This window comes from Brassica rapa, chromosome A02 (assembly GCF_000309985.2).
Source record: "Brassica rapa cultivar Chiifu-401-42 chromosome A02, CAAS_Brap_v3.01, whole genome shotgun sequence".
In the NCBI taxonomy this organism is placed as follows: domain Eukaryota; kingdom Viridiplantae; phylum Streptophyta; class Magnoliopsida; order Brassicales; family Brassicaceae; genus Brassica; species Brassica rapa.
This window is the reverse complement of record NC_024796.2, coordinates 1,165,165-1,184,135: the sequence shown is the minus strand read 5'-3', so window position 1 is coordinate 1,184,135 and position 18,971 is coordinate 1,165,165. Positions and strand designations below refer to the sequence as shown.

At 37.8% G+C, this 18,971-nt stretch overlaps 3 protein-coding genes across 5 annotated transcripts; 1 reads left to right on the top strand and 2 right to left on the bottom strand.

The window, feature by feature from the left end:
* Positions 1 to 80: 80 nt before the first annotated feature.
* On the bottom strand, positions 81 to 4,749 carry LOC103850653. 2 transcript variants are annotated; one of them, XM_033285933.1, is made up of 13 exons: positions 3,849 to 4,749; positions 3,531 to 3,809; positions 3,273 to 3,407; positions 3,048 to 3,192; positions 2,652 to 2,951; positions 2,316 to 2,556; positions 2,063 to 2,229; positions 1,866 to 1,976; positions 1,732 to 1,783; positions 1,543 to 1,652; positions 1,329 to 1,457; positions 1,148 to 1,237; positions 81 to 858 (listed from the first exon to the last, which is right to left on the bottom strand). In XM_033285933.1, the coding sequence occupies exons 1-13, from the start codon at positions 4,688 to 4,690 to the stop codon at positions 316 to 318; spliced, it is 3,144 nt and encodes a 1,047-aa protein (XP_033141824.1). In that variant the 5' UTR covers positions 4,691 to 4,749; the 3' UTR covers positions 81 to 315. The 2 variants fall into 2 exon arrangements, with proteins under 2 accessions (XP_033141824.1, XP_009125687.1); XM_009127439.3 differs by having other exon boundaries at positions 3,531 to 4,749.
* Positions 4,750 to 6,525: 1,776 nt separating this feature from the next.
* On the top strand, positions 6,526 to 12,560 carry LOC103850652 (ribonuclease TUDOR 1). 2 transcript variants are annotated; one of them, XM_009127438.3, is made up of 14 exons: positions 6,526 to 6,775; positions 7,126 to 7,284; positions 7,370 to 7,444; positions 7,846 to 8,070; positions 8,154 to 8,360; positions 8,445 to 8,657; positions 8,730 to 8,837; positions 8,913 to 9,083; positions 9,166 to 9,363; positions 10,027 to 10,608; positions 10,686 to 10,874; positions 10,955 to 11,230; positions 11,673 to 12,050; positions 12,134 to 12,560. In XM_009127438.3, the coding sequence occupies exons 2-14, from the start codon at positions 7,132 to 7,134 to the stop codon at positions 12,323 to 12,325; spliced, it is 2,967 nt and encodes a 988-aa protein (XP_009125686.1). In that variant the 5' UTR covers positions 6,526 to 6,775; positions 7,126 to 7,131; the 3' UTR covers positions 12,326 to 12,560. The 2 variants fall into 2 exon arrangements, with proteins under 2 accessions (XP_009125686.1, XP_033141822.1); XM_033285931.1 differs by having other exon boundaries at positions 6,616 to 6,791.
* Positions 12,561 to 15,235: 2,675 nt separating this feature from the next.
* On the bottom strand, positions 15,236 to 18,598 carry LOC103850651 (calcium-dependent mitochondrial ATP-magnesium/phosphate carrier protein 3). The gene is made up of 4 exons (XM_009127437.2): positions 17,963 to 18,598; positions 15,933 to 16,706; positions 15,762 to 15,852; positions 15,236 to 15,657 (listed from the first exon to the last, which is right to left on the bottom strand). Exons 1-4 carry the CDS (start codon positions 18,324 to 18,326, stop codon positions 15,480 to 15,482), a joined length of 1,407 nt encoding a protein of 468 aa, XP_009125685.1. The 5' UTR covers positions 18,327 to 18,598; the 3' UTR covers positions 15,236 to 15,479.
* Positions 18,599 to 18,971: the final 373 nt, after the last annotated feature.

The window sequence follows — 18,971 nt, the reverse complement described above, 5'->3', positions numbered from 1 at the left end:
ATTATTTGTGGTTATCCATTTTTATATCTCGCTATTATTTCTCCTGTAACTTTTAATGTGGTTTTTTTGAATATTTATACTGTGTCAACGAGATTTATTCCACAGACGTCACATAAAAAACGAACCACTCAAATATACATTTTATAGTGTTAAAAGATGTATATATATGTGCTTTTACACCTATCAAGAAAACATAATAAACTTAAAGAATCAGTTTTATTTGACCAAAAAGACGACAATGAGAAAAATCATTTTTATTTCTTACCCTTTATAATCCCAACAAATGTTTTTACACGTTACATATGTAAGTATTTTTCAGGAGCTGAGGGAGGACTCAACCTGGCTCCACAACGCCTCACCGTAAGCCTTCTCTTCTTGCTTCTCCTCTTCTACAACAAATTCTCCTCTTCCTTCAGCTTCAGCTTCAGCTTCAGCCTCATCTTCTTCTTCCTCCTCTACTTCCTCAACTTCATTCTCTCCAAAGACACTTCTAGAGCCTTCCCTGAACTCAGCCAAAGCTTCCCTCATAGCCAAACCTGTAGCCGGTCTATCACTCCCTCCATACTTTGGAGCCGGTACAATAAACGGCAACACAATATCATCAATCTTAGACCCATCACATAAGTCTGTTTCTTCATGAGGTGGGGGGAAAACAAATACAATCCCGAGCTCGTAGTTGCATACACGAAGTTTACTGACTACTCTCATGGCATTATAAGACTGGTCCTGGTTGGTCCTGGAGGATCTGGAAATGGTCTGTCCCCAGGCAGCTGCACTGAAATTATGTGAGCCACAGTAAACCCAACCAAATGAAGAAGACCCTAAACCTCTAGTGGAGGTGAAGCGTCTTCTCGCCACCTGTTCATAGTATAAAGACATTTTACTACTGTGTTAGAGTCAGTTTTGGCCAATTCGCAAGTCTTTTATCGTCATACAGAGTGTTTTAAAAAAGCGGCCTAGGCCGCCTAATCGGCAAATCGGACCTGAACAAAACAATTTTTCTATATTAATTCTTTTAAATATCAGTTTTGACATCCGACTAATTAATAATCTCACATAAAGTGCTTAACTACCACCTAGCACACACACTGTTGTAATGAAGACATTATAGTATGTCATAGTATAAAGTTCTCATTAGCTCTCTTACCTTGATATGCATCGGGTGCCCGACTCTGTCCTGAGGATTAGGAACGGCATCGTGAAGCACATTGTTATATCTCAACTTTTGCCAGGTTTTCTGCACAATAATATATTAAAAAAAAAGGGTTCAATCACACTACTGCTGAATCATATTCCAAAGGCTTAATTATGCAAAGTTAGCAAACTACATCGGAGAAGCAGAGCAGACGTCTTGAAGACAAGACACCGCGCAGGCCATTCTTCACCCTTTCAATGGTAGGGAAGATGATTTTAATAGAAGGAGCTTCTCGTTCCTCCCTAGCACTCCAGCATCCCCACTGATACAGAACATAGACCAAACGTTTCATGCACAATATACTTGTAGTGATAGCTTTTAAGGGTGTTTCGAAACAAAAACAGTACCTCAGGATCAGACTCTTGGGAGTCAAAATGCTGTAACGCTTTTTTACCTGCGGCTGATGCAAAATCAGCTTGAAAACCTGCAGTTACTGAGCCTCCAACCGATGATGCACCTATTATAAGATAAACATCTATAAACTTAACACCCTATAAGGTATTTGTCTACCATAGCTATTTTGGAAACGCACTTACTGTAGACAAAATCAGATTCCTGAGACTCAGGCCACTTGTAACAGCCTAACACCTTTGGAGAAACAATACAGAGGATCACATAGTTAAAGACTGATACACTATCGTTAAAAGCACTTATTAGCCATCAAACTTACCTCTTGTAGCCTCCAAATGCCAGTACATCTCTGAAGTGAAGCAATCAACGAGCACAACGCAACAACATGATGTGGTAGAATCAACTTTGACATTTCTGAAATGGACACTCCCTGAAAAAAGTAAAGAGAGATTATCAGATATATCCATAGCTTATTTATGCAAAGTATATAGTTAACATATAATGAGTATGCCATACTTGTAATACATGCAGCATCAGTTGCACCTTCTGGTTACTCCTACAGGAAGCAGATGCAAGGACTTCATCTCGATACACATATCCAACAAATTTAAAGAACCCAATATCCCACAGAGGTGAAACCCATTTTGCAATGTTCCGCGGCAAAAAGCCTAGCTGGACAAACTCTGTCACAAAGCACTTTGTATTAGTCACAGAATGAAAATTTCATGTCAAGGACACATAACCATGAACAATAGATGAAACTACTGACCGTCTCTCGAATCATCATCAGGGTTAGGGACAAGGACGCTCACAGCATTCACGTCAGCAGGCACACTGGTGTTTCTTCTCATAACAAGTTCCAACATTCCGAGAGAATTTTCACGGGTTCTACTAATATATGAAGCCAGTCGTTTCAGTTGTGCTCCTGTAGAATCACTGGTAGAACGGAAAAGGTAACTTAGGCCAACGACAGACGCTTCCACAGATCCCAGAAACTCTTCATTGAAAGCCTGAAACAAGAATCATAAGATTAGTCAGGACACAATCAAACTAAGTGAAGCAGTAAAACATGAACTAATCAGAGAATCCAAATGAAGTTACTCACGGAGCTTGAGCGAACAGATTCTGTAAGATAAGAGGGCTTATAAGAATGAACTCCAGGGACTGAAGCGACAAGATGACCTGCTGAGTGTTCAAAGTTGTATTTTGTCAACTCGAGAATCCAATGGGCTTGACTTGGAACATCAGCCAAAAGTGTCGCAGCAAATCCAGCCAGCTGAGCACCAAAATCTGAACTTAAACCACGATTGGTTTCCTTTTTGAAATGGCTGAAAAGGGATAAGTAATCAGGGTTTGCTCTTCGTGGAAAATCTTGCCACCAAACTGTGTTGGTCACGTCATCCCACTGGAATTAGAAGTCTCCATTAGAAAATGAAATATGATACAATTCTCTGAATAAATGATGCATTTCATTACTATATACTTAGGCCTACATTCTTACCTGTCTTGCTACTAAGTTTGCAGACGTAATAATTACACGAAGACTATCTTCTCTTTGCAGAATAAACAGCTTGGGGTGATGACAAGCAATGCCTTGGTTCTTTCTATCTTTCCCAAATGCAATTTCCTCAGGAAATGGTGGAAATCTAAGACAAGATAAAAACTCGTTAGAAAAGTAGTGAAGCAATAGTAACAAAAAAAGAAAATATAATCCGGTATTACGTACACCATAGTTACGTTTGGGTAATTTGGCAAAGGAGCAGCGGTTCTTGAATCAGGGCTTGAGCTCCAACATCTCTCAGCATGGTGACATGCAACAGTTACAGGCAAATGACTAGGTATCTCACAACCGGTAAGAAACCTGCTGATATAGCTTTAATCAGACTCTTGAACAAGCATGAGGAACATATGAGGATATAGAAACCAATTCTTCTGTTAAGACTAACAGAGAAAATAAAAGAAATAGAAACTTTTCTCAACATACCATAAGATATCACTTGTAAATGTTGCAATGAAAATTTGTGAGATGCTTTCCACAGGGTGAAGAAGTTCTGGCAAGGAAACCACCCGTTGACTACCAGTTGGATCATGTTCAATATATTGAAGACGATTTAGATAAAAGTTCTTCCCAGAGCTTTGATAACTTTTCTCCTTAGTGAAGTAACTATTACCAGGAGTGTTTTCTTTCTCCTCATCAATAGGAATCATTGTCCTAGCTTTATCGCTAACAGAAATACAAGCAGCACCATCACTTTCTACCTGGCTAACCAAGTTTGAGACAACTATACTTCTATCTATATGCAATTGTGGGCTTGGCTGCTCATCCCTCACCTTTAAACCACTCATCTCATGATTTTCCTCATCACTCCTGACTTCTCTATTATCTTTCACTATACCTCCTTTTAACCTTAACATTGTACAATAGGATACGCATTCTTTCCCAGAATCTGACAGCCTAAGGCAAGATACAGGATCATCACTATTCAATACATGTCTACAATATCTTACAAGAGAGTTCAATCTCTCAACAACACCACCAACAGCTTTAACCCCAGAAACCATAGAACTGACTTCATTTTCCATCGGAGCAAAAACCCTTTTACTTCTCTTCCCACTAGAAAAACTCCCCCTAGAATGTCCTTCGGAAACAGAAGTATCCCTTCCTTCAAAACCAATCTCCTGAACAACAAACCCAACTCGTTCATCTTTACAACACAACAACCCTTCCTTCCCACAAACAAACAACACCTCATCACCAACCAAAACCTCTTGAACTCTACCTTTCCCAACCTTAACTCGATTAACATACACACCATTCAAAGAAACCTTAAATCTCAAACCCTCCTTCTCCACCTCATTGAAAAATTGACTAAACCCACCTGAATAATTCGAAAGAATCACACCATCAAAAACGTAAAGTTTGCTACTTCGGCTATCGAATAGAATCTGGCAGTGGTTTCTACTGATTCCGACATGATCGAGGACAAAATCGCACGACCCGTTAGCTGTACTTCGACCAATCGTGTAGGGACGATCTGATTCGACGTGAAGAGATTCTATGGGTGAACCGGTGGAGCGAGAAATCAACGGTGTGCCGATGTTGTGGATACGAATCGAGACTTTATCGCTATGTCTTCTCTTCATAGCGCATGAGAGGAGAGGAAGCAAAACCCTTTCCCCCAAATTGATTTTCCCTCCCAAATCGATGTGCTTGAGATAGCATAGCACTCTGTTTGGACGGAAGGATAAAGTTATTCTTCGCCTGAATAGTATAACTTTCCCGCTTTTGTTTTTTGTTTGTTTGTTTTTTTTTAAAGAAGGGGACTTGCTATAAAAGAAATAAAGAATTGTATCTATATTATTTTCCCACGTACATAAACACGAGACTCTCATTAATTGGTCCAAGTATGTAATTTCCTTCTGACCTTTCTCAACACGTCTATATGATGCATTTGTACTTAAAACATAGTAGATAAATCAGAAAAAATTGTAGAAGGAAAGACAATCTCTGATCGAGTTCCTAATGAGAAACCAGCGCAAGCATTGATATAAAACCAAAAAGATCGCAAGAAAAGTACATGAATTGGTGGCGGAGAAGTCGATATATCAAAAGTATTGAATTAACAGAAAAAAACATGCCGTGCATTGAATATTTATGAAAATGTGGACAAAAATCATAACCAAACCCACAAGTTGACAAACATAGAGTTTGTGAGAATATGTCACTATTCAGTAACTTAGAAATCAAGTTCGTTTGGTACTTTCTGAACTATCAAAAAGTATCTATCGTCATTGATACAATATTCATTGAGTTCTGTTCCAAACCTTTGCATATAGTTAACTCAATGTTGTGTGTGTTTGTTATTACAAGAGTTAAAAATATGTGCGCAAAGCTGTGTTGGCATATTTGTATCAAGTCAATGCGCTGTAATGTAGTGATTAGTGAACATTAAGAAAAGCATTTTTGAAAGGCATGCGAGTGACATATTGCGATCATGCTTCGTAGTGGACAAAACCGGATCGTATATCAAATGATATAAAATAATTTTATCAGGATTTCTTTTCGTGTCATCTGTGAAAAGTAAAAGGTTTTGTTTCTACATCGAACGTGACTGAACGGTGATTGGAATTTTGGAAAAGCTAGTGGTAATATAAAGAGAATATTCATGCACGTGTTATTTATCTAGTTGTTTGTTTTTGTCGCTGTCGTGTATCGGTGTATGTGTTTGAAATTTTGCATTATTTGCTTTAATAGAAGAGGCAAATGGAGAATGCGTGTGTATATATAATTTGGTACGTTATTAAGTATTTGCGTGTAGACATTTATTACGAATTAATTGGCCTATAACGTAACCTTCAGAAGATAGCTGATGATATACAAGTATAAAACTCCAAATCATTAATATGGAGAGATTCGGAAAATGGAGTAAAGATTAAGCACAAAAGAATCGAGATCTGTATTCTTAATAACCCTATCTCCGTTTATACCATCAAACCAAACATTGTTAATTTTTTTAATTAAGGTTTATTTTTTGAAAGTAAGAGAGTTTTGGGCACAAAGAAACATCATCATTATCTAAAAAGAATTATCTTTCATTTTCTACCAAATATGTACTTGTCAGAGTAGGTGAACATGTTAAAGCATTTTTTAAACATGATGACCTTTTGATAGTTATCTGTCATTCCCAAAATATTTATTTCTATTTTGATAGTTAACAACAAAAACTATTTTGTCAAATCTGAATCTGGTGGTGGTATAGAAAAGAGAGTATATAAACGACCAAATTAATGAACAAAAATAATCAGAAGGACTAGGTATGCAAAATCGGGAAAAGTAGCCTTTTTTAGGGCAGATCTCTAGTAGTTTAACTCCAAAGTGAAACCAGACAATGTGATTTTCACTTTAATCTGTACGACCTCAAACCCAACTCTTTTCTGCAAACAAAATCTAATAAAAAGGCTTTTAAAATGGCATTTACACGTAATTAATCCGAAATAACGAGGGTAAAACAGACAAATCGTTGTCACCTCACCTCTGTAACTCTGTTTATATTTCTTTGACCTTCTCTCTGCACAGATCCCCTGAGCTCTCACCTCTCTAATCTCGAGATCCGCCGTTAGCTTTGTGTCCTAAACTCATAGCTCCTGTCTTTTTCTTCTTCTTTTCATTTGTGTTTAGAGAAGGATCTTCAGATCTGGGTCTGTGTTTCTCTCATTTGGTTAATCAAGGTATATGTTCTTCTAAGTATTATTGTAGATCTATCCGTTTGATGATTCAATTGATCTGATCGAGCGTTAACGCTTATCATCTAGCTGGTTAGAAAACGTTTTTGTTTGGTTTGATTAGTACAGATCAAGACAAATGTTACATTTACATGATTCATCTAGGACGAATGTTATATAGCCTTTTTTTTAAATCAGACGCATGTAGCTCTAGCATTAATCTGATGGGACCAAAATGAATCTTGATCATGTAGTAGTTACCACCAATGCACTCATTTTGAAAAAAAAACAGCAGCATTGAATAATTATTATTAATTTGTCTTTAAATGTTTTAATTAGTCTTGTCTTTGGTGCAGGTCAGCATGGCGTCAGCGACTGAGAACCAATGGCTCAAAGGAAGAGTGAAGGCTGTAACCTCCGGAGACTGTTTAGTGATCACCGCTTTGACCCACAACAGACCTGGAGCTCCACCGGAAAAGACCATCACTCTTTCTTCTCTCATGGCACCTAAGATGGTGAGCTTACTCTAAATTCCAAAAAGTCAACTCTTCTGTGCCTCCATCATTAATTCTTTTTTATTTATTTTATTTTCCATTGTAGGCTCGTAGGGGAGGTAAAGATGAGCCTTTTGCATGGGAGAGCAAGGAGTTTCTGAGGAAACTTTGCATTGGAAAGGTGCCAAAAGTCTAAATACCTTACTAATTTGTCAATTTTCAAGAAATCGATAGGCGATTATAAAATCGTTTCGTTTAAGTCTGATTTGCCCCTAGACCGATTTTTAGAACACTCCCAATTGTACACAATATAGGTGTTATGATTGAAAATATTTTTCTCATCTTACTTTTGCATGGGAAAGCAAAGAGTTTCCTAAATTGGAAAGGTGCCAAAAGTCTAAATCATTCTACTAATTTGTCAATGTTCAAGAAATCGATAGGCGGCAATTAGGCCCTTTATAGGGGATTATTGATTTGCCGTCTAGACCGATTTTTAGAACACTGCCAATTGTACACATTATAGGTATTATGACTGACAACATTTTTTCTCATTTTACTTTTTTTTTTTTGTTATTTGAACAGGAAGTTGCTTTCAAAGTGGATTACAAAGTGGAAGCTATTGCTGGAAGAGAGTTTGGTTCTGTCTTCCTCGGTAACCAGAATCTAGCAAAGGTTGTTGTTCAAAATGGTTGGGCAAAGGTTAGGGAGCAAGGTCAGCAGAGTCAGGGCAAAGTTAGTCCTTACATTGTAGAGCTGCTACAGCTCCAAGAGCAGGCTAAGCAAGAAGGCTTTGGTTGTTTCAGCAAGGTTAGTCTCTCTCACTCTCTTCCTTACTTACATTCTCCAAATCTTTTAGTTTTTTAAATTAATTTTATTATGGATTTTACCAGGTTCCTGGTGCTGCTGAGGCATCTATCAGAGACCTTCCTCCTTCTGCCATTGGAGATGCTGGAGGCTTTGATGCAATGGGGCTTCTAGCTGCTAACAAAGGCAAGCCTATGGAAGGTGTTGTGGAGCAAGTACGCGATGGGAGTACTATTCGTGTTTATCTTCTTCCAGAGTTCCAGTTTGTGCAAGTCTTTGTTGCTGGAATCCAGGTGAGTGATTAAACTTGACATTTTAAACATTTAAGATGCAAATCATGCAACAAAGTCAGTCAGACATTTTTCTTTTAATGTTAGTCTCCATCAATGGGAAGAAGAAACACAAACGGAAACGTTGTTGAGACGGTTCCTGATGAGTCTAACAATGGAGATGCTTCTGGTGAGTCAAGAGGTCCTCTGACGTCAGCTCAGAGACTTGCTGCCTCTGCAGCATCTTCCGGTGAGGTTTCTGCTGATCCATTTGGAGCTGAGGCCAAGTACTTCACCGAGCATCGTGTTCTTAGCAGAGATGTAAGTTTTCTTCATGTTTATTTGTATTTTTTGCATTTGGATTGATCTTAATTTTTATGTTGAATTTTGCAGGTTCGGATTGTTCTTGAAGGTGTTGACAAGTTCAACAACCTGATTGGTTCAGTCCATTACTCTGATGGAGAAGTAGTTAAAGACTTGGGTTTGGAGCTCGTTGAAAATGTATGTGCTTATAATTTTAAGCAATGTTGTTATTATTATTATATGTTGCTAACAAACTTAATGACTTTTACTTAGGGTCTTGCTAAATACGTTGAATGGAGTGCTAACATGATGGAGGAAGAAGCCAAGAGGAAGCTGAAAGCTGCTGAACTCCAATGCAAGAAAGATCGTGTGAAGATGTGGGCAAGCTATGTTCCTCCAGCTACAAACTCTAAGGCACTTCATGACCAGAACTTTACCGGAAAGGTAAACATAAATTCCTGTTTAATTACTGTCTTGTCTCTATCTTTTGCTTGTTTAAGTGATTGGTTCTATCTTATCTTTTTAGGTAGTGGAAGTGGTGAGTGGAGACTGTGTTGTAGTTGCTGATGATGCTATCCCATACGGGAGCCCGGCTGCAGAGAGACGTGTCAATCTTTCGAGTATCAGATGTCCTAAAATGGGTAACCCACGTAGAGAGGAGAAGCCAGCTCCTTATGCTAGGGAAGCTAGAGAGTTTCTGAGGCAAAGGCTTATTGGCAAACAGGTATTGTGTTAAGACTATATGCATTCGGTTTGTTATCTTGGTTTAGATAACCATATAATAAAGATTCATTTTAGATAACTAGGTCCTTTCTGACTATGAATAGAAAGTTTAATTTATCAATTCCAACTTGAAGAGTAATACTAGAAAAGCTTAATTCATTTTTCTCCAATTCTCTTAATTAGGCATGCGGTTTTGGTTAATTCGTTTTTTTTTTGGGTCGAGTAGTTCGGTTTGGCCGAATTGTACACAAAAAATCGGTTTTCGGTTAGATCGGTTTCAAAATTTCCTATCAAACTTAACTGAAGTTTCTACATTTGGTTAGTTTTTTACATTTGGTTAAATTTCGGTTTTAAATTGGTTAAATTTCGGTTTTAAATTGGTTAAAATTTGAATTTTTTTGGTTAAGTTCGGTTCGGATTTTGGTTAGTTCGGTTTAAGGTTTCAGAAATTTCTATCAAACTTAACCGAAGTTTTTTCATTCAGTTAATTTTTTTTGTTTTAACTTGGTTATTGCCTATTGGAGTTCCAAAAAAACAAAAAAAAACTTGGTTAAAATTCAAAAGAATTGGTTAAGCTTAGTTATTTCAGTTAGTCCGGTTCAGAATTTGATCGGTTATTTAGTCTTGATGCATTATCATATGGTATTCATTTGCCTTTACACAGGTCATTGTTCAAATGGAATACTCAAGAAAAGTCACACCAGCAGAAGGTGCTACCACAACTGCAGATAGGATAATGGACTTCGGCTCAGTGTTCATTCCATCTCCCTCCAAAGGCGACACCGAGGAAGTAGCTACTGCATCAGCCATCTCCGGCACTCAGCCAGCTGGAGTCAACATCGCTGAGCTTCTCCTGTCACGTGGTTTCGGAAACGTGGTCAGACACAGAGACTTTGAAGAGAGGTCAAACCATTACGATGCTCTTCTCGCTGCTGAATCTCGCGCTCTCTCTGGAAAGAAAGGAATCCATTCTGCTAAAGAGGCTCCAGCCATGCACATCACTGACTTAACCGTGGCCGCGGCCAAGAAAGCTAAAGATTTCTTGCCGTCGCTTCAGAGGATCAGGAGGATACCTGCTGTTGTGGAATATGTACTGAGTGGACATCGGTGTAAGCTTTATATTCCAAAGCTGACGTGTAGCATTGCCTTTGCGTTCTCTGGTGTTAGATGCCCTGGACGTGGAGAGCCTTTCTCGGATGAAGCTATCTCTGTGATGAGGCGTAGGATCATGCAGAGGGATGTTGAGGTAAGCTAAACAAATCTAAACTTACATTTAATTTTTCTCTATTCTTTTGCTAATAGTTTGTTATAAACTTTACATAGATTGAAGTTGAAACGGTGGATAGAACCGGTACTTTCCTAGGATCAATGTGGGAGGGGAGGACAAACGTGGCGACGGTTCTGCTTGAAGCTGGTTTAGCCAAGATGCAGACTAGCTTTGGTGCAGACAGGATTGTTGAAGCGCATATTCTTGAGCAGGCAGAGAGAACTGCTAAGAATCAGAAACTGAAGGTGACATTAGTATAATACATGCTTTTGGTTCATAGATTATGTTTGCTAAACTGTTTTTTTTTTTTTTGATCTTTTTGCAGATTTGGGAAAATTATGTTGAAGGACAAGAAGTCTCAAACGGAAGTACAACCGTGGAGACTAGGCAGAAGGAGACTTTGAAGGTTGCTGTTACAGAAGTACTTGGAGGTGGTCGGTTCTATGTTCAATCTGTTGGAGATCAGAGGATAGCTTCTATTCAGAACCAGCTTGCTTCTCTGAGTGTTAAAGATGCTCCAATCATTGGATCCTTTAACCCCAAGAGAGGTGACATTGTGCTTGCACAGTTTAGCCTTGACAACTCCTGGAACCGTGCAATGGTAAGTCTTAGGCCTGAGATTTTTAACCGAACCGAACCGAAATTTCGGTAAGTTTGGTAGGTTTTCTAAAAAAAATTCGGTTTTCGGTTCGGTAAACGGTTATTTTGGTTTTCTTCTTAATAAAAAATTATACCTAAACCATACCAAAAACCCAAACCGAATTAACCAAATTTTGAACTGAAATAACCAAATTTAACTAAATTTATCCAAAATTATAACAAAATTAAACCAAAATAAAAGACTTCGGTAGAATTTTTCAAAAACCGAACTAACCAAGTACTGAACCGAATCGAATTTTATTTCGGGTTAATTCGGTAAGATTTATGTTTAACTTCCGAACCGAACTACCTAAACTAACCAAACCCGCAGGCCTAGTAAGTCTAGTCCACTTTCTTAGTTTCTGTGCTACTTATTCATTTAATCTTGATACCTTCATCTCCAGATTGTGAGTGCACCCCGAGAAGCTATTCAGTCACCAGATGAGAAGCTTGAAGTGTTCTACATAGATTATGGAAACCAAGAGTTAGTCCCTTACAGCGCAATCCGACCAGTTGATCCTTCTGTGTCCTCAGCACCAGGGCTAGCTCAGCTATGCAGACTTGCCTACATAAAGGTTCCAAGCTTGGAGGAAGACTTTGGTCCTGAAGCTGGAGAGTATTTGCATACCGTGACGCTTGGAAGTGGTAAAGAGTTCAAGGCAGTGATAGAGGAAAGAGACACGTCTGGTGGTAAAGTCAAAGGCCAAGGCACTGGAACTGAACTTGCTGTCACTCTCATTGCTGCTGATGAAGAGATCTCTGTCAACGCTGCAATGCTTCAGGTAGGTTTCCTCTCACACCTTTGTCTCTATAGAGTATTTCCAATAATATGTGTTTCTGATGATGATGATGATGATGAACACAGGAAGGAATAGCGAAAATGGAGAAACGTAGGAGATTTGAGCACAAGGACAAGCAAGCTGCTCTTGATGCTTTGGAGAAGTTCCAGGAGGAAGCTCGCAAGGCTAGGACTGGGATCTGGCAGTACGGTGACGTGGAATCAGATGATGAGGACACTGCTCCGGCTAGGAAGCCTGCTGGTGGTGGTCGCAGGTAATAATGGTAATCGATATGCTGGTTCAAAGGGACCATGACGTAGGAGGGAGACAAGTGGTTGGTCGGTTTCTCTTAAGGTTTTAAAGACATGTCATCAGACCTTTTTTTTGTAACGTTTTGGACTATAGTTATACTTTTTGAGTTTTAACGAGAATTTCCTATGTTTTTTTTGAGCAAAAACGAAAATTTCCTATGTAGGACTTGAAATAAGAGGAAGTTTGAACTATGCTTCAACAGTTTTTTTTTTGAAATACTTTTTACAATCAGATTTAACTGAATCAAAGTATACAAAAAACTCGTTACAACATTGGCGTATGTTGCTGCGACTTCGACCAATATTGTTTTCACATCACAAATGGTTTGGCCTCCTTCGTTCAGCACTTCAGCTCTCCTTTTTCTTCTAGTTTGTAGTCAGCTTTCCTCAAGATGATCCCTCCTTAGCTCTATATAGAGAACATACATTGGTAGTTTCATCTGCTGGCTAAAGCCTACACGCTTGTTTTCTTCTCAGTTAGGAAATGGCTGCGCTTTAGCCATGGAGTAGCCTATTCATTAAATTTTCCAATGAAACCAAAAAATATAATATCATTTTAACTTATAAAATAAAAATGAAAGATTAGATAGAACTTTTTAAATGTTCTTAAACCTTACTATTAGGCCGTTACATTTTTCTTAATTGTTTATACTCTCACAATCAGCTAAAACATAAAATATTGTGTATATAAAATGCTCAGTACTTTTCTATCGTTTTATATTTGAGTAATGAGTTGTACATTGAGTTGTGATCAATATTTTATAAAATTGCAAAAGAAATATCCACCATTTGCGATAAGACGTAGCTAAAGTGGTACAATGCTTTCTCGATGAGGAATTAAAAATATTGTTATATTGATTAAAATGTGATAAATTGATACGAGTTGAACTGGTGATGGATGCTTACTAGCTCCCACTTTAATGGGACTAGTGCTTATTCGACATGATTATTGTCCATTGCTATTTTGTAATAAAATAATCGTAAAGAGCTTTACGACTTCTATATAAAGAAAGGCCTACATTACACATTAGTTAAATGTATATATAATCATATTCGGATTCATTTTCATTCCTATAGTTCGTAAGCAGTGATGTTTCCAAGCTAGAATTGATGCGAAACTCTTAAACTGTAGGTTTTAGGTAAAATGCATCTAATTTTTTTTTTGCACATACACTATACAGCCAACATTTGAATTATCGTAGCTTTGTAAACTGAATGAGTAAATAATTAATTCTACAAATATTTTCTCATTCTACAAATATTCTCCAATGATTGTTGTTGTTGCGGCAAAAAAAAAGTTTACAAATTGATACAAAACTCTAGTACGTTGGATGAACGGATGAACTAAGTGGTCCTCGTATGACCCATTAAACTGGACCACCTTCATACACAATGCATATTTTAATTTTACGAAAAGAGTGGCTGGTTTATTTGTAATCACAAAAGGATAATTTATTATTTTCTAGTGGAAATGACGACATAAAAAAATATATATATAACCCCTCTTGTGTTTTTAATCGTCACTGAAAGTTATAGAACCAAAAACGAAGAAGAACAAATATTTGGATGAAGAAAAAAAGACAAATGACATGTTGCACCACAAATTTATAATGAGAGCTAGCTAGCATCTAACATTGTTTTAAATTGTTATTTGAGATTGTAAAAGGGGATGCAAAGCAATCGCACTATGACGCGCATGTGGTCTTTTATTACTATTTCGGTTTGCTAACTATTTAGATAAATTTTTTCGATGCAAGGATAAGATTATTGGTTTAGCAAAAAAAAAAAAGGATAAGATTATTGATATAGGGGATTCTTTATATTATACTGGGCACTGGCATACGTATTGTATTTCATACTGACACGCTTAATTCTACACCATGCAATATTGCAAGCTGGATTTCTTACAAAAGTAAAACATGCACATTATTGAAGTGTTCATTAAAATTATACGGAAGTTAGGTATAACTTTGATAGAGATCGATCCCTTGGGGTTTAAATAAAATTTAGCAAAACATATTCTATAGTTTTATATTTAAATAACAATAGCAAATAAATTATGATTTGGATATGGGACCAAATGAAGTATAAGTATTATAAATATAATGGGTTGAGGATAGACGTAGGAGGAGACTGGAAGAAACACTAAACATTTTATATCTTTTCTTGTCACTCACCTGAGGAAGAGAAAAAGATATGGAGGAAGAAACGGATCAAGAAGACGCCGTTAAGAAGCTTTCGAGCTACGGTTAATCGGAGTTAACTCAGTTCCGTTATCTTTCTCTGTTTTGGTTAACTGAGAAATGATGCAAACGGCAAGTCATCAGAGGCAAAGGGAAGGCTACGCCTTTCTTCTTTTCGTGCTTTCTCTTATTTTTTTCTGTATTTTTCTTCTCCCGGTAAACTCTCCGGTGATGTGTTGATTAGTGTGACAAGAAGTATTCTGATTGCTTTTAATAGCTTGACAATATTGTTGTTTCTTATAAAACTATCTATATAAAGTTAAAAGTTGCCATTCAGAAGTTTTTTTATTGCTTACATTGATTGATACTATCGATTCTACATCTATCTAACATCTTTCTGAGTTAGCTAACAAACCTTGACGTATGTGAAATAGTTTGAGCCGGTCCTGTGTAAATCTGTACAATACAATATACATAATTTTACAACTATAGTCCGAGAAATATAGTTTTTAACATGTTTATTATATAAAAAAGTCTAGTTGAAATGCATAAATCTTTTAGCTTTTTTTTTCTTTAAATGTGTATATATACGCTTATTTGAAATCAATACAACACATACAAAAATGTTATAAATCCAAACGTGCAGTCAAAATATACGTTCCAATATGAATGATCAAAAACATTACCGTAAGAAACTGAACCAATCAACATTAATTTGAGAAATGAACCAAACCGTAACTTTAATCCATCCAATATCCATTTTGAATATGTAACTTTACAGAGTTTGACTCTTAGATCATGACCACATCAACGAGCAAACGTATTACAGCAGGTCTTGTTTCTGTTATCTCGCATAATCTAGAGCTCAAGAGTCAAGAAACGATCCCTTGCCAACAAACAAAAAGAATGACTACTCCCAAGAAAAAATTGTATTTGGCTTAATCAAGAGCCATGTTTTTCTTCATAGCTTCATAAACAATGTATGTAATGCTTGCAGCTGGAACCACTTTAAGAAGATTAGGTAAGAGTCCTCTGTAGAATCCTCTCAAACCTTCACCTCTCATCGTTTTCATAAACTCTTGTCTCATTGTCGTCTCTGAACTATCCGCTTGCATCCTGACAGGACAAGAATCAAACTTGTTAAGCAAGAAAAAAAGATAAAACTTTTGTAACTTGTTAAGCAAGGAACAGAACATAAAACTTTTGTTAACATTTTTTACCTTGTTCTTACAACCTGTAAAGGGTAAACACATGATGCTCCGAGAGCTCCTGATGTCATTCCACAGCTCAGTTGTATCAGAGGACCCGGCTCTGCAAAATTTGAAATTATTTAAAGAACAATCATCTACAAAAAAAAACAATAAGAATCCAAGGGCTTTTGATTCTCTAACCGGTGTCTTGAAGAATGTATGTTCTAGACAAGTCTTTAAGCGTCTCATAAGCAGCTAGATCGATTCCAGCATAAGGTATAATCCCAATAAGAGAAGGAAACAGACCCTTATAGAACGCCCTAGGCCCCTCTCTCACCCATATATCCTTTGTAAGCTTCCACAGCTTCGGCGCCTTCCCACCTTCACTCACACAAGTCTGCAGCCTCGTCTTCACAAGATCCATAGGGTAAATAGCGGTCTGAGCCACCGCGCCAGCCATTCCACCAGCCAAAAGCCTCGCGCTCGTACCGATATCACCTCCCTCTCCTCCAATCATAGGCTTCAGCATCTCGTAAGCGCAGAACTTAATGGCGCTTTCAGGAGCAACCTTCATGACATTCAAACCATTGCCTCTGAAGAAGCCTCTCAACTTATCTTCTCTCCAAATCTTCTTGATGGTAGGGAGAACACCTGCGTGTGCTCTCTGAACTTGGAGAACTACTTTGAGGCGGTCCAGAGGGGCGGTTGCGGTTCTGGATACGGCTCCGGCTAGTCCTCCGGCGAGAAGGAGCCTGCTTCTTTTGACATGTTTGCTTATACCGTCTGGGATAACAGCTTGCTCTCCAATGTCTATCAAGCAAACCCTTTCCCAGTGGTGGTATATGTTCTCAATGGTGGCTTCATGAGGGTATAACAAGAGAAAATCTCTCCACTCCTCGAATGTTATGGTTCCGTTGTTGTCTTTATCAACGTGCTCCACGAAACGAGCGAGTTCCTCGTCATCTATTTCAATACCTACAAGAATATAACTGTGGGGGCTTATGTAGGTTTGAGATACTCAACAATCAAAAGCAAAAACATTGAAACCAATATTCAAGAAGTCTCTAGATGATAATTAGATGTTTCATAAGGGGATTATTGATATACGGATAGAGACAGATTTTTTTGAATGTCTAAAACCGATTTGCAGACTAGGCGGAAGCTGTCTAACCGACTAGGCAGGAGCTGTCTAGACTGATTTTAGAATACTGATTAAAACATCTTCACTGTAAACAAACTACTTCAATGCCTAAAGGAACATATCTCTGGACCTTATGTAGGTTTAAGATACTCAAACAATCAAAAGCGAAAACATTAAAACACAATGTCCAAGAAATCGCTAGACGGTAATTAGAGGATTTATAGGGGATTAGTGATTATGTGGATGCCTAGACCGATTTTTTGAACATCTAAGCAAAAATTGTAGGTTTAAGATACTCAAACAATCAAAAGCGAAAACATTAAAACACAATGTCCAAAAAATCGCTAGACGGTAATTAGAGGATTTATAGGGGATTAGTGATTATGTGGATGCCTAGACCGATTTTTTGAACATCTAAGCAAAAATTGTAGGTTTAAGATACTCAAACAATCAAAAGCGAAAACATTAAAACACAATGTCCAAAAAATCGCTAGACGGTAATTAGAGGATTTATAGGGGATTAGTGATTATGTGGACGCCTAGACCGATTTTTTGAACATCTAAGCAAAAAATGTTGATTAAAACATATTCACTGTAAACAAACTACTTCAATGCCTACAAGAACATAACTCTGGAGCTTATGTAGGTTTAAGATACTCAAACAATCAAAAGCGAAAACAATAAAACACAATGTCCAAGATATAGCTAGACAGTAATTAGACAATTTATAGGAGATTATTGATTATGCGGACCCATTTTTTGAACATCTAAGCAAAAATTTGTTTCCTTTAGACCCAATTTGCGACTAGACAGGAGCTGCCTAGACCGATTTTTAGAATACTGATTAAAACAAATTCACTGTAAACAAACTACTTAGCCATCAGTACACTATCAACATCCACAAGCTCAATAAAGGTTCCAACTTTACATGACACTATTAGTACCAGCCTTAACCAGAGCCTCCAAAACAAGCTACTAATTAAAACATACTCACTGTAACCAAACTACTAGTAGAGATAACCGATCAGTACACTATCAACATCCACACATTCAATAAAGGTTCCAACTTTTACACGACACCATCACGTACCAGCCTTAACCAGAGCCTCCCAAAGCTCCTCCGGCAAAATACACCCGTTGTGAGCAACATCAATCGCCTGGAAGATCCTGTAAAGCTCGAGCTCCTTGGCGTCAATGTAACGACGAAACTCGTGGTAATCAACGCGCCCGTCTCTGTTGGCATCACAGACTCTGAACAAATCCCTAGCGTACTTGTACTCGGGTGGAATCTGAAGCGAAGCTAAGCCCTTTTCGATCTGGGCGTAGTCCAAGAACCCTAAGCTCGAATTGTCGAAGAAATCGAATAGGCTCCGGATTCGAATCTCTCTCTCCTCGCTGGTCTCGCGTAAGGCTAGGAGTACGTGGTCCATCGAGATTGATGCGGGCTTCTTCATTGGGTTGATTGAGATTCGATTGAGATAAAGGAAGAGTCTTTGAGCTTTTGAATGATTCTTACGGATCGTTCATGTTGGGGAGAGAGAGTTTTGGATTTGGGGTTTGAAACGACGGCCGGTGAAGGAGGCTCCGGCGTCGTTTTGTTAACCGGGAGTGACGGTCCTAATCTCTTTCGCTCTATCTTCTTCCCTCACCTCTGCTTCTTCCTCTGTATATCGCGAGCAGGTTTTCCACGTGTGATTCTATACGGCACGTGCGGAATTAGTCGAATTTAAACCGGTCGGGTGTGTGTGCGTGTGTATTCGGTTTGAGTCAAACCGGTAGGTAAATTGTACGTGTATTGTGGTTTGATCATAACTCATACAGTAAGTTATAAACAGTGACTCAAATTATTTACGAGTCTTGTTCAAAATATTTATGGACTCTATTCAAAAAAATATCAAAGGTTTATTTAACGATGTAATAAAATAATTTTAAAAGTTTATAGCTCTATTTTATATATTTGACGTCTAGTTTGAAATTATAAACTTTAAATTTAGTACTATATCTAAAAATTTAAACTTTAAAACCATAATTTATATAACTACTAGGGATTAACCCGGGCTACGCCCGGGATTTTTTTATTTTTTCTAATTTAAGTTGTT

What these genes read in the sequence shown, in the direction of transcription:
- LOC103850653 (XM_009127439.3), bottom strand. Translation starts at nt 4,690, where the DNA reads ATGAAGAGAAGACATAGCGATAAAGTCTCGATTCGTATCCACAACATC. An exon ending in TACCCAAACGTAACTATGGT is followed by an intron (nt 3,193 to 3,272) that starts GTACGTAATACC and finishes ATCTTGTCTTAG; the next exon opens with ATTTCCACCATTTCCTGAGG. An exon ending in AATCTGTTCGCTCAAGCTCC is followed by an intron (nt 2,557 to 2,651) that starts GTGAGTAACTTC and finishes TTCTTGTTTCAG; the next exon opens with GCTTTCAATGAAGAGTTTCT.
- LOC103850652 (XM_009127438.3), top strand. Translation starts at nt 7,132, where the DNA reads ATGGCGTCAGCGACTGAGAACCAATGGCTCAAAGGAAGAGTGAAGGCT. An exon ending in GGAAACTTTGCATTGGAAAG is followed by an intron (nt 7,445 to 7,845) that starts GTGCCAAAAGTC and finishes TTATTTGAACAG; the next exon opens with GAAGTTGCTTTCAAAGTGGA. An exon ending in ACTCCTGGAACCGTGCAATG is followed by an intron (nt 11,231 to 11,672) that starts GTAAGTCTTAGG and finishes CTTCATCTCCAG; the next exon opens with ATTGTGAGTGCACCCCGAGA.
- LOC103850651 (XM_009127437.2), bottom strand. Translation starts at nt 18,326, where the DNA reads ATGAAGAAGCCCGCATCAATCTCGATGGACCACGTACTCCTAGCCTTA. An exon ending in GGAGGCTCTGGTTAAGGCTG is followed by an intron (nt 16,707 to 17,962) that starts GTACGTGATGGT and finishes ATATTCTTGTAG; the next exon opens with GTATTGAAATAGATGACGAG. An exon ending in ATACATTCTTCAAGACACCG is followed by an intron (nt 15,853 to 15,932) that starts GTTAGAGAATCA and finishes CAAATTTTGCAG; the next exon opens with AGCCGGGTCCTCTGATACAA.